The following is a 25,365-nucleotide window of genomic DNA, read 5'->3' as shown; positions in this document are numbered from 1 at the left end:
GCGCATGCATAGACACGATTTGCAGCACAGCTCGGCAAGTCCCTGCGCCGTGCTGCGCCAGTTTAGCACAGCATGTTGGGGACTTGCCGAGCGGGCGGCTTGGTTCGGCTCATGGACCAGTAAAACGGTCTTTGTGGGCCGCATCCAGACCACGGGCTGCACGTTGCCGACCCCTGCTCTAGTGTTTCCCATAAAACATGGGGCTTCAATGTGGATATAGTGGTCCTAGTGCTCAGAAATCTGGTTATGTCCAAGTGCCACTGAAATAAATGGGATAAGTTACTTTGTGGCCAGCCTAAGTTCCATTCCTTTTAATGGCAGTTAGATCCAACAACTTTGGTTGGGACTGAGGCCAGAGCCTGAATCTCTGCACTAATGTATGCACTACAATCTCTTTCGGAGAGTGAGTGAGAGATCAATATGCTGTGAATTCAACACATGGATCAGAGGTTTGGCAAAATGGAATAGTTTTTATTTATTTTATTTAAAATACAGTCCTACCTCTGCTCCCGAACGCCTCAGGAGCTCCCGAATGTTCCGGCTCCCGAACGATCGAAAACCAGAAGTGAGTGTTCTGGTTTTCAAACATTCTTTCAGAAGCCGAACGTCCGACGGGGCTTCCACAGCTTCCGACTGGCTGCAGGAGCTTCCTGCAGCCAATCAGAAGCCACGCTTTGGAAGTCAAATGTTTCAGAAGTCGAACAGACTTCCAGAATGGAAATACTACTGTGCTCTAAATAATAAAGGGTAAGACTCTTTGAGGAATAATAGTGTACTGATAAGGCTTCCCTTCCTATTCCCCATAGTCTGTGAAGAACCAGAACACCATCATGCTGCCTACTTCCTTTCCAGCCTTGCACCTGAGAAGCTGCTTGCTTAATCAACAACACCAAAAAGGCATTCTCAGAATTTCACATAAAAACAAAATTTCACAAGGATAAAATAAAATGCCACGCCATCTGAAATAATGTAGAGTGTATTGATTTGTATAGACATTGCAGGTTCAACCCTTATGCCTAAAAAACAAAAGTGTGCAATGTGTCCCTATCAGGTTCTCAAAATATGACCAGTTGTAAGTTTCCCTTTAGTTTTCCCCTTAGCCGAAAGGGAGGTGTTTCTACTGAAACGTGGCAAATGTCTGCCTCTAACAGCTGGTGTCCCTCCCCACTCTCTTTGCCCTGAAATGAAAATTAAAAACTAACGGCACTCCAAAGAGTCTGTTTTTTTAAAAACTCAATGAAGTGTGACTAGATCAAATTCCATCCTTCCCCCTCCCCTTTTCAGAATCCCCCAACCAACTCCATTGAAATCCCAGACATTTTTCCTAGTTTTCACCCCAAGTTTCTCTCTCTTTTTGTGTGTCTCAGTTTTTCACTTCATTATTCTCATTTCTCCTAGGTATAATTCCCTCCTCCATCCGTAACATCTCACCCTTTCTTGGTATTCATACCTATAGCCTAGTCCACGTCTTCCTCGCCTACCACTTGGCTAATGCAGACACATTTAGCTTTTTGAACCATTTGTTGCCAGGCCTGACAGCCTCCCCGCCTGTGGATTTTCTCTAAATTGCTTCATGTCTTCAAGATTTTCTCTCTCTCTTTTGCAAACTGTATGGACGCACTTGGCATTCATATTTGGTGTGTCCAAAAATATTTCTCCAGCATCCTTGATTAAAGTCATTTAAACTCAATGCACATAACATTTACGCAATCCTGCCTCTGCTTATATGGTGAAGGAACTTCAGTTTCATGGCCAGGTCAGCATTCTGGCATTCCTCCTCTTCCTCTTTCTCTAGCCCTTTTGCAAAGGCAGGGGTTTTCAATTACAAATCATTCCCTCTAAATGGCTCTAATCCATGTTGCATATAAGAGGCTATTTGCACACATTGCATCTGGGATCTTTCGTGGGAGAGTTCTAAGATTTTTTCCCTAGTGAGCTTTGTGATTGTAGGGAATAAAGTGGTGGAGTGGAACTCTCTTCCAAGCTGCCACAGAAAAAGAGAGAGAGGGATCAGATGGCAGTTTTATTTTGTAGAATGGAGATGTTTGCCTTACCTTTTGCTTGCATTTGAATTACATGCTGATGCAGTGGATGTATATCTCTGTAGTAAATGGATGAGATTCTCCTCCATCATCATTGTCAGTCATCTATCTATCTATCTATCTATCTATCTATCTAATAATCCACTTTTCTTCAAAGGAGTTCAAGGTGGTGGACACAGTTCCCTTCCACCTCAAGCTCTTGCCCAGGGATATGGAAGAGCAGAGGAAGGGAGTAGGGAAGATGTGAAGAGAAGGCTGAAAGGTCCGGTTTAGAAGTGAGATAAAACTCCTGGGCCTCTAATTGGAACTTAAGGGCCGTAACTCTAGTAGGACACCTTGCTTGTATGCAGAAGGCCCCAGGCTCAGGCTCTTACATCTCAAGCTAAGGGATCAGTTAGCAAAAGAGCCCTTCCTGAAACTCTGGAAAATGCTGCCAGACAGTGTAGGTAACCCTCCGCATATTATTATAGATTATTGGATGTGGGATGATGGGAGTTATAGTCCAGCAGCATTTGGATGTTGGCTACCCTGGTGTGGGGAGCCCTGGATGGACCAGTGGTCTGACGTGGTCTGAGCCAGCCTTCTATGTTCAGTGCTCTTTTAGGAACTGAGCTGCCTTCTATGACTTACACCAGGCTTCCTCAACCTCGGCCCTCCAGACGTTTTGAGACTACAATTCCCATCATCCCTGACCTGGTCCTGCTAGCTAGGGATCATGGGAGTTGTAGGCCAAAAACATCTGGAGGGCTGAGGTTGAGGAAGCCTGACTTACACCATTGGTCCATCTAGTTCAGTATTGCCCTTTTTATATAATTTTATTCAACAACAACAATAATAATAACAATTCAACAACATTCCAAATTTAGCAATCAATTATTCCCCTCCCTCCCTCCATGGTTCCCCCAAAATTTCAATTTATGCTGCATATTATATACCTTCACCTTATCACGAAAGAAAAGCAAAAAGTTCACCCCCACTGCTGTTCTTACTGCAATTTGCATTTTAACATATGTGCACTGAGTTTTTAAGTATTCTGTAAACATTTTCCAATCTTCTTTAAAATCAGTCTCTTTCTGATCTCTAATTTTACATGTCAAAATTGCCAATTCTACATATTCTATCAATTTCAGCTGCCATTCTTCTTTGGTAGGTACCACCTCATTTTGCCATTTTTGTGTGTATAATATTGGTGCTGCAATTGTTGTGTAAAGAAACAGAGTTCTCTGTTTCTTTGGGGGGGTATCTGCTCCAGTTATCCACAGTAAGAAAGCTTCTGGTATTTGGGGGAGAGTTACCTTAAATATATTTTCCAACACATAATAAATCACCTCCCCAAAGTCCTTAGCTATTCTGCACATCCACCTGGTGGATCTCCAGAAGTTTCAGTCCAAGTCTCTCCAGCTGTGCCAGGGGTTGAACCTGGGTCCCCTTCTGCAGGCACAGCAGATGCTCTACTGCTGAGCTTTTTTTGCAGGAGCCATTTTCTTCTTGTGGCAAATTCTAGTTTGTATTGATTGTCCCCAATCCAATGTGTCTTCCATGTGGGGTTGAGAGCGAGCATGTGGATCTGCTCATATCTTATCTGAAGCCAGATTGCTGCATTCCTTATATATTTTAATGTGTCTTTAATAATTCCCTGCAGATCTGAGCACCAGCCATTTTTCTGACTGCAGAAATGTACACTTAGAAAGTGTGATAACGCATTCCAAGCCGTCTTCGGTTCTTTTGTCAGTTCATATAAGATGTGTTGCTTGAATACCCTCCATTTGCAGAAACTTCAGTTAGAAAACCTGTGTGTTGCTTTAATTGCATGCAGGTTTTAGGAAGACCCCCCCTTTTTTGCTGGGGGAATGGTCTATTATTGGAGTCAAGCAAATGCCATAAAACCCCCCACCCCTTGCTCAAAAGTAAAAAATGTGCATGCTGTTGGATGATCTATGTGGTAATGAAATGTTGTGCAGCAGGGAGCAGAAAGTTTTATTGATGTTCTTGTGTGTGCAAAAGGTTATCCCTTTAAAAAAATGTAAATGACTTTTGCTCATGACCACCACCACTGATGTATTTCCAGGTTTACCTGTTTCTTTGTTTTAAAATATTTGCATCTTGCTTTTTAGAACAAAGCCCTTACAGGATGGCTTGCAACATAATGTAATTTACATTCCCATTAATGACGCAAATTCTGCCCACACCTTTTGCTGTCCTACAACCCCAGATCATAACGCTAACTGAGTGTTTCACGATAAATGTAATGCAGGTAGGATGTAAATCTTCTCCAATTCTTCTCCTCACGTATTTCATGCCATCACTACCAAGCAAGGAGATTGGGGTCTCATCACTCCAAATAACACTGTCCCATTGTTCCGCTGTCCAGTTAACATGCCCGGTTTCCTCTTTTGAACCTTTGTTTGAGAGATAACGATGACCTTTTCCTTGGAATTCTAGCATTTAGACAATATTCCTGCAGTCTGTGTTGAACAGTCCTTGCACTCAACTTCACATTACCTTGCACCATGTCATCTTGTATACACCCAGATGATTTTCTTCTGTCACATTGGCACAGTCTCTCATTTCTTCTATCATCACTTGCTGCTGTGCACCTTCTCCTGCCTTTACCAGTCTGATTTTGTAGTGGCTGAGTCTCCTGATACCTCTTCAAAAAATTAGAAATGCCACCTTTGGTTAAGTTTCCACCAATTTTTCTTCTGATTTCTTCATAACTGTAGCCTTGTTTACTTAATAGTACTATTTTACATGGCTTTCTGGGTGACCAGTCAACTCTTTGTGCCATTTCTTTAATTTTATTACGTTTTACAAGCTCACTAAATGGAAGAACACAAAAAACCCAACCAACTTGATAGCAATCACATAGCACACTGACAAATGTCCTCCTCTCAGCTCCAGTACATAGCATCAGTAGCTGAATCCTGCTGTGACCTGAGTGGATCATTGCCAAAACAAGTTTTCTTTGGTTAAAGTGAAAAAAATAAAGTTCTAACCACATCAGACTTCATTGAGGAGATTGCTACTTAAAGCCAGAGTTGGCCTAACTTGACTTTTTTTTTTAAAAAAATGACAACTCTTGTGAATAAGAACTTGTAACTTGTGACTTGTGAATAATAATAAGTTTTCTTACTCTATATCAACCAAATAACACAGATATTGTGAAAGTAATGCCATTTTACATCATATTGTATAATGTAAAGTTATCATTGTGGACCAAATCACTATGATATTGTTTGTTTGTTTGTTTGTTTCATTTAGGCCTATCTGTGTATTGTTTTACAACTGAATTACATTCAAAAAACCTGTCAACTCACATCACAATGTCATTTTCTTTGCTGAAACCTTTTATTAAGAAATTATAAATTTAATATTGGATTTTCTGTGAAATAATTCATTACAAGCTGAAGTGTGTGAGGAATTGAATGGGGGGGGGTGGAGGAGAGGCGGAAAGAAGAGCTAATATGTTCATGGCTAGAGGGCGCAATCTGTACGGTTCTGCCAGGGGCGCAAGATCACTTAGCTACGGCTCTGGTCATGTGTATCTTGCCCTGCAATCCTGCGTCTTGCGTACACTTGGTCGGCCCTGATCTGGTTCACACTAGCGTCTGGCAACACTCGTGAGGAAACAGGTGCTCTTCCCATTAAATTAGCACAGATGGAAGAGGACATGAGCTGATCCTGGTTGTTGGAAAACCAAACTTCAGCTTCCACGACTTGGAAGCTTCACACTCCTGCTGTAAGCCTAAAAAAATAGATTTGAGTGTTGCTGCTAGCTTGTGAGTGATTTCTGTAAAACTGCTTAGGCAGGCTGGCTGAGACTGTGGGATTTGATTTTGCAAGGAAAATGAACGATTGGACACAGATTTGTGGCTTAGAAATAGTGCACTGGATCAATGGTAAATGTCTTAGCCAACTTTGTTGGCCAAGCTCCATGTGTGGTGTGCCAAACGCATGAAGAATGTGCTTTGCAGTTTCTTTATAGTTGCATAGCAGCAGTGTGCAAGTGCTCCATGCACTGAGATCAGTGCCTGTTGTAGGGGCATTAAAGTTGCATGTGGACTGCTTTCAAGAGAAGATGTTTTCAGTGGTGAGCACTGAGAATATTACAAAGAATATTTACCTCCCCACCCTTCCATTGCAGAAACTGTGCTCAGAGTGGGTAAGAACATATTAAAAATAACAAAAAAGGCACCTTGACTGGGGCAATATCTGGCCATCTTCTTGTCAGGAGCTTGTCCTACTCTCGAGTAGGACCCTGGCAGAGACACATGCCTGACTGGCATGTTCTCTCCCTCCTGGTCGTTCGTTCGGGAGCTTCAAAAGCTTTCTTCTGCCCAAACATCACAGGGGCCGATGCCAACAGACATCGACACACTTAGGAATCCGCAGTGTCTTCACAGCTTGCGTAACAGAACTCAGCAACTCAGCATTTGGGCTAATCTACTTTATTTACATATAAACACACACGGAGCACTGCAACATGGCTCCCTCTCTCTCTAGCATCAGACAGCAAAGAGAAAGAACAAAGGACAATAGTCCCACTTCATGGAACACAGGAACACAAACATCTTGTCTCTGTCACTTCCCACTCGGTTGAGTCAAAACATACACCATTGTGATAGACAACAATTCCATAACTGCCATCATGGGGAATGACTGTTCAACACTTCTTTGGGGGTGGCACAGTGTTTGTGGCCCAGCCACCACCTGCTGCTTCCTGGCTCCTGGTTTTGGGGTCCCATGGCTGTCAACAGTTTGGGCCAATCACTAGTCTGCTTGGGGGCATGGCTGCGCTGGGGAGGGGGCTGATGCAGACTTCTGCCAAAGGCTTTACTCAGGTCTGCTTTCTGGGCATAAAAACAAGCCCAGCCCTCGCTTGAGGCTGCAGTGTCCTTTGGTTTCACAGAGTACATAACAGTGGCACCTAGCATTCTGAATCAATCAGAATACCATAAATAGGTAGTAATGAATACTATAAGATGAGTTTCAATAATAAACGTGGGTGGAAAGTAGTAAAGTGGTTCAGTTCTTAAGTGGCTCAGAAGCAGAGTTTGAATCCAGTGGCTTCCTTTCCAAGGACTTTTTCCTTCTGTTACAGTTCTTTATCCCTGCCCAATGCTTCCTTCCCAGTTGTGGCTTTGAAAGAATCCTGATAGCAAGGCAGGCTTTCCCTCCATTGGTCAGGGTGGCTCCGTCTTCAGCACAGGCTGGGAGTCAAGGCTGAATGGGCCCTGGGCCACACAGGCTTGGGGAGGAAGTGTGATTTTGCTTGAGGGACAACAACAATTATTGTGTTGCTAGTATTTGTCCTTGGAAGATGCTACTTTCCCTTTCATGAAAGGGGAAAAATGTCTTTTCTGAACCCTTGCCTGGTGGTCAGTGAATACAAGCCCCTAGGTCCTGCACGGCTGGCATGCAATGGACAATGAAGTTTAAATGGGGTATATATTCATTGAACGTGATGTGTCTGTGCCAAATTAATATACAGTATGCTGCTTTCAGAAGGGGGGGGGAAGGGTCATTAGAGGAGCCTATGATTAGAAATATCAGTCAGCAGGACTGCGTATCTCTCATGCCAAAATGCTGATCTTTAAGGAAAAGTTTTTCTGAGAGGCTTTTAATAGAAACAGCAGAACGGTGGTGGTGAGGACCTGTGGCCGCCCAGATGTTGCTGGTCTGCAGTTCCCAGCATTTTGGCTGTTGGCTGTTCAGGTTGGAGCTGATGGGAGATGGAGTCAAACAGCATCTGGAGGGATGCCAGTTCCCCACCTCTGCAGGAGAACTAAGTGAGACAAGTCTGGACAATTTCAGGTGTCAGGCAGGGGACGGCCTATTTGAATGCTCCTCCCATGGTGGGAGGAGGCTTTTTGAACATAGAAAAAGAGTGTGTCAGACAGAAGGACAGACCAAATTTCTACTGGCAGGATGCCCCCCCCACCCCCCCATTACTGTCTGTGATGGGATAATGAGCTGCTTGTGCGTAAAAGCTTGATCCCTCTGGGGTTTGGCTGGTCATCCAAACTGATGCACTAACGGAGCCCCCAAAGCATGACTCCGTCAGTCGCTGGTAGAATCTGACAGTGGGCGTCTACGGAATTTACGCCAACATAAAAGCTGTTTGACGGACATGCGCCTTCGTGACTCTCTGCGTGACAGTTTCCGGCGAAGGGTGGGAGTTCCCAACGGGGGTCCCGTTACCTCTCCACTACTCTCACTGGAAGCATCCCAGAGCCTCCCCTCCGCTGTGACTCCTGCACTCCCCCTGCTGGTTCCCTCTTCTGCTGCAGATTCTCTCCTATTCTCCTGGAGCCTGTCCACCACCTGTCTCTCTGATGGCAGTTCCCTGACATCCACCTCCCCCCCAGGGCCCCCTTCACCCCCTCCCGCCTCCTCTCCCACTAGCGGTGAGGGCGGAAAGCCCCTGAAGGAACTCTCCTCGTCGTCCGAGGATTCTAACACTTCTAGCCACGGCGTACCGTCTCTCTCTCCGTCTTCCTCTTCTTCGTCGGAGTCGGCTTCTTCACCCACCCCTGACTCTGGGAACCCTTCAAACTCTCCTTCCTCATCGGTGGTCCCAAAGTGTTCCCTTCTAAATCGTGCCACGGGTTGCGGTTGTCTTGGGAAACGCTGATGAAATGTTTCTATTAAAACCTCGTCATTGACTACCTCTGCTGGTACCCAAGTGTTTTCCGACTCTACTTCCCCCTCCCATTCTACCAGATATTCCACCTGATTCCCCTTCCACCTGGAATCAATGATTCCTGCCACGTTCATGTCGCGCTCTCTCTCTTCTATCACGGGCGTTTGGGTGGCCTCTCTCTCACGCTCCCCCCACTCACGTCCCTCTCGGTACGGCGACAGTAATGACCTGTGAAATACTGGGTGTAATTTCATGTGACTGGGCAGCCTGAGTTTGAATGCCACTGGGTTGACCTGCTGTATGACCTCAAAGGGTCCCAATCTTTTGGGCCTCAATTTCTTACTCCCGCCCTTGAACGGTAGCCCTTGGGTGGACAACCACACCCGGTCCCCCACCCTTATAGTTTCACCTTCCCTCCTATTTCTGTCTGCTTGCTTCTTATATTCTTCCTTGGCTTTCTCTAAGTTAAGTTGAAGCTGACGGTGGATCGCCTCCATCTCTTCAAAAAAATATTCCGCCGCCGGCACGCTCCACCTCTCCCCTCCCTCTCCTGGGAATGCCCGGGGGTGACACCCATAATTTGCCAGGAAGGGACTCATCCCTGTGGACACGTTCTCCGCGTTGTTGTAGGCAAATTCTGCTAGAGGTAACTTATCCACCCAATCATTTTCTCTGTCTTTTACATAACACCTCAGGTATTGTTGTAAAACCCCATTTGCCCTTTCCGCTTGCCCATTGGTTTCTGGGTGCCGGGCAGTTGAGAAATTGAGTTCTACGTGCAGTAAGCTCATAAGTTTCCTCCAGAACCTGGAAGTAAATTGTTTCCCTCTGTCGCTCAAAACCCTCAAGGGGGCGCCATGCAACTTAAAAATATGTTCTACAAACAACTTGGCGGTTTCCTCCGCTGTGACTGCATGTGAACAAGCTATAAAATGACACATCTTGGTTAATTGATCTACCACCACCATGACAGCTGTTTTGCCTTTGGATTTTGGCAGGTCCGTCATAAAATCTATGGATACTGCCTCCCATGGCCTTTCGGGCGTGGGTAAGGGTTGTAATAGCCCCGCTGGCGCCACCCTCTCTCCTTTCGCTCGCTGGCACCTGTCGCAACCCCTGACATATTCCCGTACGTCCTCCCTCACCTTGGGCCACCAAAACTCCCTGGTAACCAACCACATGGTTTTGTGCTGTCCAAAATATCCCGCTGTGGGGCTGTCATGCAACTGCTTGAGTACTCTGCCCCTCAGTTCCCCGTCGGGTATGTACAGTGCCCCTTTGTAATACAACGCCCCGTTCTTTTCTTCGAACCCCCCTGTGTTCTCCTCTGTCCTCCGGAGCTCTCTGAGTTTCTCTTGGGCGTATTCATCGTTCTCCGTACCATCTATCCGTTCCCTCTGCCCCACCAATGCCGCCCCACACACCCAGCGGTCTTCAGGGATTACATGCCTTGCCTCAGGCGCTCCCTCCCCCTCTAAGTACTCAGGTTTCCTGGAAAGAGCGTCCGCCCTCACGTTCTCGGAGCCGGGCACGTAACGAATCTCAAAGTGGAATTTGGAGAACTCCTGGGCCCATCTCACTTGTCTCTGGTTCAGCACTCGGGCTGTTCTCCAGTATTCCAGATTTTTGTGGTCAGTTCGGACTTGAACCTTGTGCTGCGCCCCAATCAGCAAGTGCCGCCATTTCCGGAATGCTTCATGAATGGCGAGCAGTTCTCGGTCGTACACTGTGTAGTTCCTCTCGGATTTGTTCAACTTCCGCGAGAAGAATGCACACGGTCTCCATTCAGACGTATCTTTTCCCGGCTGGAGAAGAACGGCCCCCACCGCTCGGTCTGACGCGTCAGTCTCCACTCTCATTGGTTGTTGTAGATCCATGTGCAAAAGTTGCTCTTCCGACGCAAACGCCTGCTTTAAGCGTTCGAACGCCCTCTGCGCTTCTCCCGTCCAAACAAATTTCTTTTTGCTACTAAGACAATCCGTGATGGGCGCTGTTAAATGGGCAAAGTTTTTGATGAACTTCCTATAGAAGTTTCCGAAGCCCAGGAACCTTTGCACGTCCTTCTTGGTCTTTGGTGTTTTCCATTCCAGTACCGCTTGAACCTTGCTGGGATCCATGGCCAATCCCTTGTCAGACAACCGGTACCCCAGGAATTCCACCTCCTTGGTATGAAACTGACACTTCTCCAGTTTCACCCACAGCCGGTTTTCTCGCAGCTTGCTCAGTACCTCTCTTACATCTCGCACATGCTGCTCCTCATTGTCTGAGTACACCAGGACGTCATCTAAGAACGCTACGCAGTTCTTGTAGAGCAGTGGCCCCAGGACGTGATTCATGAATGATTGAAAGCAGGCGGAGCCCGCTTGTAATCCGAAAGGCATAACGAGGTACTCAAAGGCCCCCAAGGGGGTGAACATAGTGGTCTTCCACTCATCCCCCTTTCTCACACGTATCAAGTTATATGCCCCCCTAAGGTCCAGCTTGGTAAAAATTTTCCCTTTTCTCACCTGTGTTAGAATGTCATCAATTCTAGGCATAGGGAAAGTCACTGGTTCTGACACTGCATTTAGGGCCCTGAAATCACATACAAGCCTGGGCTTGCCCGTGTTTTTTTTGTCCACAAAGAACACTGGGCTGCCCCCCACCGCTCGTGACTCTCTGATGAAACCTCGCTTGAGATTCTTGTCAATGAACTCCCTTAACTCCTGCATCTCACTGTCTGACATTGCATACAGCTTGCCCACTGGCAATTGTGCTCCTGGGAGTAAGGTAATTTGACAATCAAAGGGTCTGTGCGGGGGCAGTTTATCTGCTTCTTTTTCGCTGAATACGTCAATCAAGTCAGCGTATTGTGGTGGCACCCTCCCCTTGTCCATCACTTCCATCCCTGCTAGAGTGGCCCTGGCGCCTGCCTGAGCCTCTCCCTCCTTGCAGTGTTCTAGGCAATGTGCTGATCCAAAGGAAACCACTCTCTGATGCCAGCCTACTAGCGGATCGTGTAGCGCCAGCCAGCTCATACCCAAGATAATAGGAGCTCCTCCCAAGGTGGCTACGTTAAACGCTATCAGTTCGGTGTGTCGTGCCACCCTCATTATCATTGGTACAGTCTGTTGGCTCACTTCTCCTCCCAACAGCTCCCTCCCATCAATTGTGGTAACCTGCAAAGGCTTACTCAATGGGATAGTCTGTATCTGGTGTTCAGCTGCAAACTCTTTGCTCATGAAATTACATGAGCTACCTGAATCCAATAGCGCTTTTATCTTCAGTGGGTGTCCGTTTGCCAGTTCCAGCAACACCTCTATCACAAGCGCTGGTCTTGGAGGTTCCGGCGTGGGCACATTCATTACTCCCTGGCCTGGCTGCTGTGCCCTGATGTTGGCAACCAGGCGTTGGCTTTTACTTGCTCCGTGATTTCTCCTTCCTCCTTCCCCCCAACAGTTCCCGCCATCCCTTGCCATTCCTTCCTTTGCGGACAGACTCTGGCAAAGTGACCTGGCTGTTGGCAGAGATAGCATCTCTTGCCGCTCTTTCCCTCCTTCTTCCGCCCTTCACTGGTGTTTGAAACTGCGCGCGCGTGCGCTGTTCCAAGTTCCATCGGCTCTGCTGGCGGGAAAGGCTGCTCCGGAATCTCTGGAATGCGGAAGTCCTTCCAACGTTCCCCCTTTCCTTCCCGCTTTTCCATAGCTCTAGCCTCCTGGCGTGCCCCTATGGACAGCGCTGATTTAGTCAGCTGATCCATAGACTCCGCCCTAGGCGCCCGGGAAAGTTCATCTTTCACTGCCGGAGAGAGACCTTCTTCAAACAGCATTTGAATAGGTTCACTAGCAAGGTCCCACCCAAGTCTATGAATCAGCATGGTGAACTCAGTCCAGTACTCACGTACAGATCGGCTCCCCTGTTTACACGCCATTAACTGCCTGCGCACCACTCCCTGCTCGATCTCGCTGGAAAACATCAAGTCCATGGCACGGAAAAACTTCATTGTGTCCTTTAAGATTTCATTATTGGCTGCCATCAGGGGCCGAATCCAGTCCCTCGCCCCTCCCTCTAGATGGCCAATCACGTACGCCACTCTAGAGTTCTCGTCGGGGAAGTCATCAAACAGTAGATTGAGAGCATATTGCATCTCTGTCCTAAAGGCTTGATAGTTCCGGGGATCCCCCCCAAATTTCTGCACCAGTCCAGGCACCCGTCTGGCAAGTGGGGTGGTCTTCCCCTTATCTGCATCTTGAGCCCTCCTCTCCTCGAGCCTCGCCGTTTGCAGCGCCAGCTGGACCTCCAACGCCCTGTACCTTTCTTCCAGGCTTGGACCTGCTCCAGCTCCAGCTCCTGCTCCTCCGGTTCCGGCTGGTTCGCTCATGATGCCTTCTGCTTGCACAAGCTGCTTTCAAAGACTGTCAGATTGCTGTGATGGGATAATGAGCTGCTTGTGCGTAAAAGCTTGATCCCTCTGGGGTTTGGCTGGTCATCCAAACCGATGCACTAACGGAGCCCCCAAAGCATGACTCCGTCAGTCGCTGGTAGAATCTGACAGTGGGCGTCTACGGAATTTACGCCAACATAAAAGCTGTTTGACGGACATGCGCCTTCGTGACTCTCTGCGTGACAGTTTCCGGCGAAGGGTGGGAGTTCCCAACGGGGGTCCCGTTACCTCTCCACTACTCTCACTGGAAGCATCCCAGAGCCTCCCCTCCGCTGTGACTCCTGCACTCCCCCTGCTGGTTCCCTCTTCTGCTGCAGATTCTCTCCTATTCTCCTGGAGCCTGTCCACCACCTGTCTCTCCGATGGCAGTTCCCTGACACTGTCCTTGTAGGAATTTTTAAGAGTCAAAGCTACTCTTTCTACTCGTCCAGAATGCAAATAGTGAATGTTTTCCAGATAACTGCTTTCCCTGCTTCTGTAACATGGGGGACAAATAGCAATGCTCCTTTGCATGATCTCAGTGATCAGGCTAAGACAGGTGATTCTTAAGGCACCCCAGACCTGAGTTATTCAGGGTGTTGTATGTTAACATAACATAAGAGCCTTAAGCCTTGCCCAGTAGCATACGAGCTGCCAGTGCAGATATTTTAGCAAAGGTGTCCCATGGGACTCCCATGCCATCAGTCATCTGCCCCCACCGGCAGTTTAGCTGCAGCCTTCTGCACTAGCTGTAGCTCCTGGACTGGACTCAAGGGCCACCCCTATAGAGAGTGCTTTGCAAAAGTACGGTCTTTGCTGACTGGTGGCAGCTTTCTTTCTCCAGGCCTCAGGTAGAGGTGTTTCCCCTCAACAGCCACCTGGCTCATTGTATGTTGCTAGACTGCAACTCCCATCCATCCCAGCCTATGTGGCTAATGGTCAGAGGTGGTGGAAGTTGTAGTCCAATGGCATCTATGAGGAATGGTTGAAGGAACTGGGTATGTTTAGCCTGGAAAAGAGGAGACTGAGAGGAGATATGGGAGCCATCTTCCAATATCTGAAGGGCTGTCACATGGAAGAAGGAAGAAGCTTGTTTTCTCCTGCTCCGGAGGGTAGGACTTGAATCCATGGCTTCAAGTTACAGAAAGGAGATTCCAAATAAACACCAGGAAGAACTTTCTGACAGTAAGAGCTGTTCAACAGTGGAACGGTCTCCCTCAGGAGGTTGTGACTCTCCTTTCTTAGAGGTTTTAAAGGAGAGGCTGGATGACCTTCTGTCATGGATGCTTTAGCCGAGATTTCTGCATTGCAGGGGGTTGGACTAGATGAACCATGGGGTCTCTTCATATGATTCTACTTTTCAGGCCTATCCTCCTCATGACAGGAGAGTGAGCCGCAAATTCCTTACATTTCTGTAGCATTCATGTTGCAGGTTGATGACCTTGCTGAGGGAACAGTAGTTCCTGGCGTCACCAAACAAGCCAGACCTTGATTTATCTGCAGGTAGGAAGAAGTCAACAAGATCCTTCTTGCCAACTGCCTGTGTCCCTGGCTTTGGAGTCTCCGAAGCTTCTCAGCCAAGGAATGTGTAATCCTCCTCCTCTTCTCCTCATGTCACTTGCCTCCTTTATTTATATTATATTTTTTCTCACGATAAGCACTTCTTGTTACCACCCAGAGAAAACTCTGGGCAGGCTTGGGTTGCATTTTTGAGGGTGGAACCACAATCATGAGTAAGTATTCCTAATTCAATTCTTTTTAGTAATTTAATTTTTTAAAATGCTGTTTAATAATTTTTACTTTTTAAAAAATTAATAATTTCAATATTGTAGAGTGCTTAGAGGTTTTGTTACAATGGTGTGGCATACAAATTTTGTTAATGAAATAAGATTATACAGGAGTTTAAACCTTGCTTAAAATATTGCTGTTGCTCCCCCAAAGCTCTGATCCTCTACCCTACTGAAGTCCAAAATGGTTTCTTGGAACATGATCATTATTCCACAATGCCACTCAATTTTCTCAGGTCAGCTGCAAAACCAATCCACACCTGGACTGGAGGAGGTGAAATGACAGGAGGTGAAATGGCCTCCTCTTTCATATTTTGTGGTGGTATGTTGCCCATTTTTGGGGGGGACTGCTAGGGCACACTCTTGTTTGGGGGCCACCATATTTATTTTCCCAGAATAAATGGAATGGCACTACATCAGCCTGTTTAAATTTGGTGCCCTCTGGATGTTGATGGGCTTCAGCTCGTATCAGCCCGAGACAACATGGCCAATGGTCAGCGATGATGGAACTGGTAGTTCAGAAACATCTGTAGGGCACTTGGTTAGGGAATGCTGATTTTTAAGCACCTTTGCCTGGTGCAGCCAATGGAGGAGCCAGACGGTGATTAGAGCTTGGACAGCCTGCAAACCATCAGCCAGTTTTTGTCAAATGGAAATAACTTTTCATTCCCTTTAACCAAGTGCCTCTTGCATTACACACATTTTCTATAAATATGACTTTCTAGGCAAGGGATATTTGGACGGGTTTGTAAAAGTAGTTAGAGGATTTGCTCGAAATAGCAGTGGCCTCAAGTTGATGCCTGACTGGGATCATTCAGAGAAGATCCACGGGATAGTCAAGACAAAGACGTCATTGCTTCTGCATCTCACTGTGAACTGAGCTCCAACAGAAACTTGGAAAAACGACGACAGGAACATTTTTTCCTGTTTTCCAAATTTATTCCCTCTGATTTGCTTTCTGCTATTGGCCTTCAAGGATCTGGGAAGACTGGCCAAGTTCAGCTGCCTGTGCTTGACGTGTGCATAGCAATTTTAGTTGGGGAGAATACTTAAGAAGGGGGTCAGCCTGGGTGTGAATTTGCATGACCCTTCTCCTCTGACTTATTTCAGAGTCCTGAATCTGAACTGTGATGTTAAATGGGCCATCTGAGGCTGCCTCTTTTCTGGAAATAGTCACTGCTTCTGCAAAAGAGATACAGATGCAGCAAAAGAGAACTCCATATATATGTGGAGTTCTCTTTTGCGTGTGTGTATGTGTGTAAAAAAGGCCTCAGGGGATTGCTGCTGCTGATCTGCCTGTGAGTATTGGGGAGGACTGCTCCTCCTTGAAGCCCATTTCCCATCTTGGACCTGGGGGTGGGCCCTATACTCACCACCACAGCTTACAAGGCTCGAATAATAACACTAATGCTATCAAAGGAGGCAAGCATGGAGCTTGGAATTACTACCATGGAAGGGCAAGGGAGGTATGGCGGTGGGGGCAGATCTTATAGGCAAAGGGGTATGAGATATGGATATGCTCATCCCCTTCCAGTCTGCGCCCCATCCTGAGGGACAAAGGTAGGGTGAGCAAGGACTACCCACCTCCCTCACTGGTGTTGTGCAATGCCAGCTCTATAGGCAACAAAACCACCACCCTGCAAGATTTCTTTACCTCGCAGGGGGTTGACCTGGCTTGTGTGACGGAGACCTGGGTGCACAAAGGGGAAATAGTTACCTTATGAGAGATGGTGCCTCTGGGTTTCTCTGTCCTCCACCAGTCGCATACTAAGAGCAGGGGGGGAGGGGTGGCATTGTTAATCTGGGAAGATTGTTCTATCAGGGCTCTGCCATTGCCATCGATCCCCGGCATTGAATGTGTTGGCCTGGTGTGGGGTTCCGAGGAGAGCTTGGCTGTCTGGCTGGTGTACTGGCCACCTAGTGCACCAACAGCCACCTTGTCAGACCTGCTGGAGGTGGTGACCGGCTGGGCCTTGGAGTTCCCCACTCTACTGGTATTGGGGGACTTCAGTGCCCATGCTGAAGCCTCCCCCTCCTTGCAGGTTCTGGATCTGGTGTCTTCCATGGTGACACTAGGGCTCTCCCGGTTTGTTTTGGGCCCCACACATCCAGCAGGCCACACGCTGGACCTGATCTTCGGCGCAGGCATAGATGTGATCATGTCCCCCACTATGGAGGTGCCATGATCTGATCACTATGTTCTGAAAGCCAGGATTGGCTTCCTGCCCCTACCCTGCTTAGGTGACAAGCCTATTTGGGCTCACCCGCGGAGGCTGATGGATCCTGCTCCCCCTGGTGACTCATTGACTGAGCTTGTTGAGGGTTGGAATACCTGGCTCTTGGCGGCCATTGATGAGATCGCACCTAGGCGCCCTCTGTGACCCTGCAGAAACTGGGCCCCCTGGTTTACCGAGGAGCTCTGGAAAATGAAGTGGGACCTCAGACGGCTAGAACGAGTATGGCAGGATGCCTGTGACAGAGCCTCAAGAACATCTTATAGGGTGTTTATGAAAATCTATGAGATGGCCACGAAGGCTGCTAAGAAATCCTACTTCTCAGCCTCCATTGCATCCGCTACCTCTCTCCCAGCGCAACTTTTTAGTATAATGTGCTCTCCAATGTCCCTAGAGGGACAGCCAAAATTAAATATGAATCAGGCACATAGCTGTGAGGCATTTGTGAGCTTTTTTTGCAGAGAAGGTCCTGATGCTCCGCCGTGACATCCCTACTAATTTGGATACAATAATGGAACTGGAGGCCCCTTGACTGTCCTTAGGTCCACTACTGGACCACTTTGACAGGACACTCTCAGCCGATGTGGACAGACTCCTCCATGTCGGAAAGCCCACCACCTGTCCTCTCGACCCGTGCCCGTCCTGGCTGATTAGAGCATGATCAGATGAGGTGCGGGCCCCCCTCAGTGAGATCATCAATTTGTCCCTTGGCACCGGGACATTCCCAGGGGAACTGAAGGAGGCAGTGGTGCGTCCGCTCTTAAAGAAAATATCATTAGATCCTTTAGATCTATCCAATTAATGCCCAGTTTCGAATCTTCCGATCCTGGGTAAGGTGACTGAGAGAGTGGTTGCTGAACTGGTGGGTGGATTTCTGGATGATACATCGACTCTAGATCCATTCCAGTCCAGCTTACGCTCTGGTCATGGGACCGAGATAGCTCTGGTCGCCCTAGCAGACGATTTCCGTAGGTAGCTAGATCGAGGCGGGTTGGGGCTGTTGATTCTCTCAGCAGCCTTTGACATGGTCGATCACAAACTTTTAGACCACCGCCTCGCCGACGTGGGGATTTGGGGCACAGTCCTTCAATGGCTTCGCTCGTTCCTTTCTGGTCGGGAACAGAGGGTGGCGCTGGGGATGGGGGTGGGAGCTGTCATCATGCTACTCCTTGGTGTGTGGAGTACCGCAGGGCGCAATTCTCTCCCCGATGCTTTTCAACATCTTTATGCGCTCCCTCGCCCAGCTTGTCTAGATTTTGGTTTGGGTTGCCATCAGTATGCTGATGACACCCAACTCTATCTGTTGATGGACAGTCATCCCGGCTCGGCCCCAGACACACTAATCAGATGTCTGGAAGCTGTGGCTGGATGGCTACATGGGAGCCGGTTGAAGTTAAATCCTTCAAAGATAGAGGTCCTTTGGGTCGGGGCGATATGGGATTGGGGGGGGGTCAACTCCCATCCCTTGTGGGGGCGCAATTAGTGCCAGCGCCTTCCGTCAAGAGTTTGGGTGCAGGTTCCCCATCCCTGATGTAGGACTTACCACATGGAGGTGATTTCCATCAAGCTTCATTTAAGCCTTTCCCAAGCATCCTTTTTGGGTTGCTAGTCATGGTTGCTTCTCTATCATTTCACTATTGTGACACCATGTGGCATAGGCTGTTTGAAAAACAAGGAACCAAAAGCCTCCTGGCTTGGGAGTGGGGTCAACCTGGCTCCAGTGACCCCTGTTTTTCCTAAAATGCACCATTCTTAAGTTGGGGTAAGGTTGGTAGGAGGGAGAACTGGAATGAAGGAAGTCCTATACATTTGTGTGAATTCGTAGCTCCCAGAGAGCCTGGAAAATGGAGTGAATGAAATGATTCAGGGCATTCTATTTCCCAGACTTCCTGGCAGCGATACAAACTCCAGATTAATCCCTATGCCCAGAGCATCTGAGAAGGGAGCAGAGGAATCTCTCCATCTTACCCCTGCCAACTGGTTTTCTTCCATTCTTCCAAGGGCCAGCAATTTAGCCCCTCATCCTTTTCCATTCCTCAGGCTTTGTATTTCAAGATATAAAAAATGTATTTCAAGATATTAAAAAAACAAAGAAAAAGTGTGTGTGTGGATATATCTATATTTATTAAACAACACCATCTTATCAAGGTCCTTTCGAGGATCAGAGTCCCCCTGCCTCAAAATTTATTACTTGAAACACTTGGGGCATTTAGGAAGAGATTTGGGGTTCTGTGTCCCATGGATTCATCCCAACAATGCTTAGATGAGCATAGCAGCTACCAGCTGCTACAAGCACCTGTGGAAAGCCTCATTCCAGTGATCCAAGTCACATGGGTCGGGTGAATTCAGGTGTGCAGCAATCCTTCCTGACTGGTTGGTGAATCGAAGGTCCATCTTTTGTTCCTAGGCATTAACTGCATTGTTGCAGCACAGCCAGCAGTCCAGTTCTGTCCCGTGTGTTTTAGCTCTGAGAAATTCTGGTAACTTAATGTACGGTAACTCACAGGTGATAGTCGTGGTGGGGAGGGTGACCCTAGGAGGTTAACAGCAAAGGAATGGCTGGAGGTAGTTACCTGGGAAAACTTTTAACACATACCAATCAGCAAGGCTGGACGAGGTTGACCCAAGGGTTTTTCTTTCTCCGTTTTTGAAGAAGCAGTGAAGGAAATGACAATCTCTCAATATATCTTATGAGCATAGAAAGGTAGCAGATGCCTTGAGAGAAAGAGGCTGCGTCAAAACCTTGCAAAAAGGGAGGCTTTTGAAATGGACAATTTATTTGTCTGAGTTGCTGAACAGCTGTGCCCACCTGGCTACTCTGTAAAGCACCAGGCTAGGCTGGGGTTTGACAGGTGCTGGCAGTGTGCTGTTGCCCACAAAGCACCATTTCCTTTGCCAGAAAACCTCTGACCTTGGTGAAATATACTTGGAGTCGAGAGTGGATTTCATGCTCTTTATTCAGCTCATAGTGGTGCGGAGGAATGGAAGTTCCCACCGAATGTCTGCCTTATATACATTATTTACACAATGGGCCCCACGTGATTGGCTAATTCCAGGATTTTCCTGTAGGCCAATCAGGTTGCGGATTCTCTTCCACCTGGAGCTGGATTGGGTGGCTCCTGTGGACCAATCAGACTGCTGCATTCTGAATCCTATTGTTCTAGGACCAGACTGCTGCATTCTGGATCCCATTCAACTCAGTACATAACACTTGGGAAGGGCCTCAAAGGTCTGCACCTCGTGTTAGGCTGCAAGGACAGGTTGGGGATGCTGCTGGTCTATCGACCACTCTGTTGCCCAGCAGCTCCCCTGACTGAGCTGACCGAGATGGCCTCCCCCCTCCCAATATAATACATTTGTGCCTGCTGTTTTCATGAATATATGCATTTGTGTCCGCATAGTTTGGTTGGGAGAACTGCACTGCAAATTTCAGCAAAGTGCAATGAAAGGGTAGATGTGTTTCAGTTTGCATACTGGTTCAAGAAGTGCAAATTGGGTAGTTTCCTATTAAAGTACAAACAAATCAAATCCCTCCCCCATTCCTAGTTTGTACTGGGGTCCTCCATGAGCCAGGATGCAGCTGGTCAGCTGCAGGTTGTAGCTGAGCAAAATTATTGGGGGAAATATAAGAGTAAGACTAAGACCTCCCCCTCACCCAATTTATAATTTCCACAGAAGGATGGACTTTTCTGGAGTGATACATCAGCTGGTTTTTTCCTCCCTTTCACTCCTTGCATTTAGTTTCCAGAAATCCTAATGAGTGTTAAGCCGGCAAACCCATGCCTGACCTGGGGAAATCCAGGAAAGCTAGAGTGGCTGGGGGTGGGTGGTGGGTGGGAGCGTTTTTTGCCAGATTCTAGAGGGCCATGCAAGCTAGACCGTGCAAGGACTTAGGGCTCTAATTGCTTTTTGAGGTTGTTTTGGCTAGAAAGTGACCCACGTGGCTCCTTTTCCAAACGTGTGTCATCTCAGCACAGGTCTGGAACAGCTGTGCTCATTTGCAGGTATCCAACCAGTCTAAACTCACAAGTGTCTGGGAGAGTGGTGGCATTTTCAGGGCACTTGGCCAAAAAGCTCCAAACAATGGACAGGTCTGCAGAGGTAGTTTTCAAAATGCATTTTAGTAAATTACTTTGAAGAGAAGCGGTAGATTGAGAGATGTGCTGAGGGTCAAATACTTTTCACCTACAAGTGGGAAAATGGCTGCTGCTGGTGGGCGGGCTTAACAAACAAATAGCAGGAGTAGAAAGGGTTAAGCAGCACCCCACTTCCAACCACCCCTTTGCCTCTGATTACAGCTTTCCAAGACAGTAAGAAACTGTGGGTGGGGGTGGGGGTGGGGGTGGGGAGACACAGAAATCCACAGTAGCCACCAAGACCTGTAATAAATTGCCCCATAATCTGTACATAACTTAAATATATTGTGGCATATTGTTGTTTCTATGTCACAGAGGATATCTTACTATGCATTTTCTTTGACTTCCCTTTGTCTTAACTGAGTTGCATGCAAACATATAAGAGATATTATGTTTTTTCCTGAATATGTACGTTTGAAATCCAACATATTTAAAAAAATGTTTTTACTGATTTTTCCATATAAATAAAAACACATAACAATAATAACACTGAGAACGTTTTTGAAAGCCAATAAATAAGCAAACCTTCCCATAATACTAGCGTAGCCTGTTTGTAATTTCCATATGTATAAGAAGCCCTGGCTCTGATGCACCAAAATTGATATCTCACAAATAATTGATTACACCTCTGTTGGAGATCACACTTCCAGATGTGATCTATCATTAATGCATGAGAGAATGTCAGCAGTCATGTCAATTGCACATGTTTCTGATCTAATTCTTCCTTATTTGACAGGCGTGTCCTGAGAACAGAAACATCAGAGAGTTGCAGTGCTCCTCCTACAACAACAAGCCTTTTATGGGAAGATTCTATGAGTGGGAACCTTTTGCGGAAGGTAAGGGAAGTTTCTACCTTTGGGCAACATGGTGTGGCTTTCACTGTCCCGCCACACAATATTCAACTGATGTGGTTTTTTGGTGTTGTTGTTGTTATAATATTTATATACCACCCTTCACCAAAACCTCTCAGGGAGGTTCTCAAGATAAAAACACAAGATAAAAGCAGAATAAATAGTTCAAACAAAACAGTGGAAACCAGTGGGGAACATTTCACTCCCCCAGCATATCCTGCAGCAGACTTTAAAGCAAGGGGGAGGAACCAAAGGGCCTGCTGGGGTGGGGGGGGGGGGGTGGAAGCAGAGGCAAAAGCAGGTGGAACAAGGGATGCCATTCTTGTCTTGAATACCAGCAGGCTGCCATACCACCACCTCAAAAGTCTGTGGCGTCTTGCTTTACATCCCTTCCACCATATAAATTTCTCCATCAAGGAAAGGGAGAGGTATCTAAACACTTTCTGCCACACCAAATGTGTTAATCTTCAAGATTAACAGGACTCTTCATTTGGGGTATTTTTTAATGCAGTGGATTAACATGGGTGTGATATTTTAGAGGTCACTCCTTAAAATAGGACCTCTTTGGCTTTCTGAGCCCAAATGCAGGGTGTTCAGGGGCTATTTCATGAAAGAGCCAAGAGACGTATTCTCTGTTGCCCGATGACAATAGGGTGGATCTGATGGGCTTAAGTAACTGGAGGAGAGATTTCAGCTGAATGTCAGGAGAAGTGTCTCAACAGTACAATCACTTTGGCAGTGGGATCCTGGAGGGGTCATGGTGGGCTCTCTTTGTTGGAGACCTTCAAGCAGAAGCTGGGCAACCATCTGATATGGATACGCCAGCTCTGGGCTTCCTGCATGAAGCCAAAGCCCAACCATCCATTTCATACCACTTTAGCACTCCCAAAGAATACAGGGAACAGTAGTTTGTTCAGGGAGCTGAGAGCTTTTTAGGAGTTCTCCATTCCCATCACAGAGTTACAGTTTCCAGATTGCTCTGGGAAGGGGGGTTGAACCATTCTAAGAAGTGTAGCTCTGCTAGGGAAACAAGCGGGGGGGGGGCATCCTGTTTCGCCATGTGAGGTGAAATGGGAACGAGCCACCCTGGGTGCGTGCTGTCTGCCCCCTTGCCACCCCTGACCAAGCCTTGCTTACCAGGGTCAGGCAGCTGCAGCTTCTGGCGAGATCTTGTGAGGCCTCTGTGCGATCTTGTGGGCACTTGCAGGATCTCACTGGAACCTGGAAGCTGCCACGGCTACTTCTCCAGCAGTGGTGGGGGATCACTCTGGCAGAGGCAGCCTCTGAATACCCCTGCCTGTGCCAGCTGCCTCCTGCTCATGCATGGGCTGGCCCTGGGAACAGGGGTCTCCAAACAGCTTCCAGCACTCTTAACAAACTACAGCTCCCAGGATTCTTTGGGGTAAGCCACAACTTTTTAAAGTGGTATCATGGTGCTTTAAATGTATGGTGCAAATGGGACCTTTGACAAGATGACCTAAAAGATCCCTCCCAACTCCATGATTCTTTTGATACAAATACTGGTAACCTAGTGTGCAATGATTTGGCTGATTGACTACTCTCAGTTGTGAAACTGGTGCTAGGTATATTGTCCCTGCATTTTTACAATCAGTTAGTTAGTTAGTTAGTTAGTTTATTTATTTATTTAATGCCTTATAAAATCAATTTTTTAAGGCGCTGTACAAAAAGTGCAATCATACTGTGCTATGCAATACAGTCTGTTGGAGGAATAAATGTTGGAAGTCAGTGTGTTTGAGACTCGGATTGCTTTTAAAGCCTCATGGCTGACCTATTTGCTTAGAAACAGATTTAATTAAAAGGTACGATATAGATGTTGATTATTTTCTCTTTGCAAAGCATTGGCAGGGCTTGAGTGTACATTTCTGAAGCCCCTGCAGTAATATATTCTTATAGAGTTTCCTCCAAGGATGTGTAAAAACACTTGCAGGTTAATATTAGATACCTGCTGACAAGAAATACAAATCAACTACCTCTCTTATTATTGGCAGGAAGTTATGGTACTTTTCCTCTTACCAGCAGACCAGATCAGGAGAGGCCCCCTTCCTCTGTGCTTTCAGAGAACACACACAGAGAGAGAACAGATCAGCTATGGATTTTTGTCAAATATTTGCTCCTAACCCTGATTAATATATATATATATTGCCCTTCTGAATGTAAGGATGCTTCCATATTGTTAAGGCCTCTCTTCCTATCCTCTTATAAACACAGCTGAAATGTGTTTAAGAAAAACAGCATGGCCCATTGTGTTCTGTCAACCTCAGGCAGGGAGGAAAACAATGCATCCCATCACGTTCTCTCAGTCCGCTGGACCTCTTTCATAAATCACCCTAGTGCCAAGTCAGGGCTTTTAAGGACATGGAAGACATTGTGGGTCACACCTGTGATCTGTGTGAAACTTAGACCTGTGTAAAACTAGCACATCTTTGGGGTGGGGAGCAGCATGCTGGCAGCATGTTCTACCCTTGATGTATATATATTGGTTTGAATGTCTGAAGAGAGAGCCTACATGCGCACGGGAGACACCTCCTGTCTTTACATACTTTCGTAAGAAGAATTCTACTGGTTCAGATCAAAGGCACTAATTGCCTCCTGTATAGACTACTACAGTTGCACTCCATGTGGGGGTAGCCTTGAAGACAGCCTGGAATCTGCAGCTGGTGCAGAATGCCGCTTCTCAGTTATTCACAGATGGCGAGGGGTGGGGATCATATTACCCTGATCTTCAATCTCCACACTGGCTGCCAGTGAGCTGAGAGGTCCAATTCAAGGTGCTAATTTTTGTGTAAAGTGCCCTGAACAACTTGGGATTCAAAGACATTAAGGAGAGCATTCTCCGCTATTGCCCCAACTGACTGTTAAGATCAGCCAGGAATGCCCTGTTTGTCCCAACAGTAGTTACTGCTAGTTGGCTCGTGAAGCAGAGCGGGGCATTCTTGGTGGTGTCCCCCAGATTATGGAGCTCCCTCCTGAATAAAGTTTGGTTGGCCTCCACACTGGCCACATTCAAGCAATGTGGGAACCTTTCTTTTTATCCTGGCCTTCGTGTCACAACTGATAATTTTGCTGTGTTGCTCATGCAATCAGTTCTCAAACTGTTATTGCCATATATTCCATTAAGGATCAGTACAAAAAAGTCACTCAGCAAAATCTGCATCTAACACTCAAGTTAATGTTGTGTAACATTCACAAATCCTCAGTGCATGTTGCAGAAACTTGGCTGTTATTTCCCAAACCTTCCCCCAAACCATT

The 25,365-nt window shown here is 47.0% G+C and overlaps 1 protein-coding gene and 1 long non-coding RNA gene across 3 annotated transcripts in view; one reads left to right on the top strand and one right to left on the bottom strand.

The window, feature by feature from the left end:
* THSD4 (thrombospondin type 1 domain containing 4) overlaps positions 1 to 25,365 on the top strand; it is a 449,507-nt gene that overhangs the window by 83,395 nt on the left and 340,747 nt on the right. For both annotated transcript variants that reach the window (XR_014150837.1, XM_081838819.1), the window contains exon 5: positions 21,981 to 22,080. Coding sequence is in view for 1 of the 2 variants with exons in the window: in XM_081838819.1 (XP_081694945.1) it covers positions 21,981 to 22,080 (100 nt within the window). In the remaining variant the exon portion in view is untranslated. The remainder of the gene's footprint in view (positions 1 to 21,980; positions 22,081 to 25,365) is intronic.
* Positions 17,541 to 18,687, bottom strand: LOC309329019. The gene is made up of 2 exons (XR_014151022.1): positions 18,652 to 18,687; positions 17,541 to 17,867 (listed from the first exon to the last, which is right to left on the bottom strand). It is a non-coding gene; the product is annotated as an uncharacterized lncRNA (long non-coding RNA).

This window comes from Podarcis erhardii (genome assembly GCF_964252035.2).
Source record: "Podarcis erhardii genome assembly, chromosome: 14".
In the NCBI taxonomy this organism is placed as follows: domain Eukaryota; kingdom Metazoa; phylum Chordata; class Lepidosauria; order Squamata; family Lacertidae; genus Podarcis; species Podarcis erhardii.
This window is presented reverse-complemented; position numbering and strand designations above follow the sequence as displayed.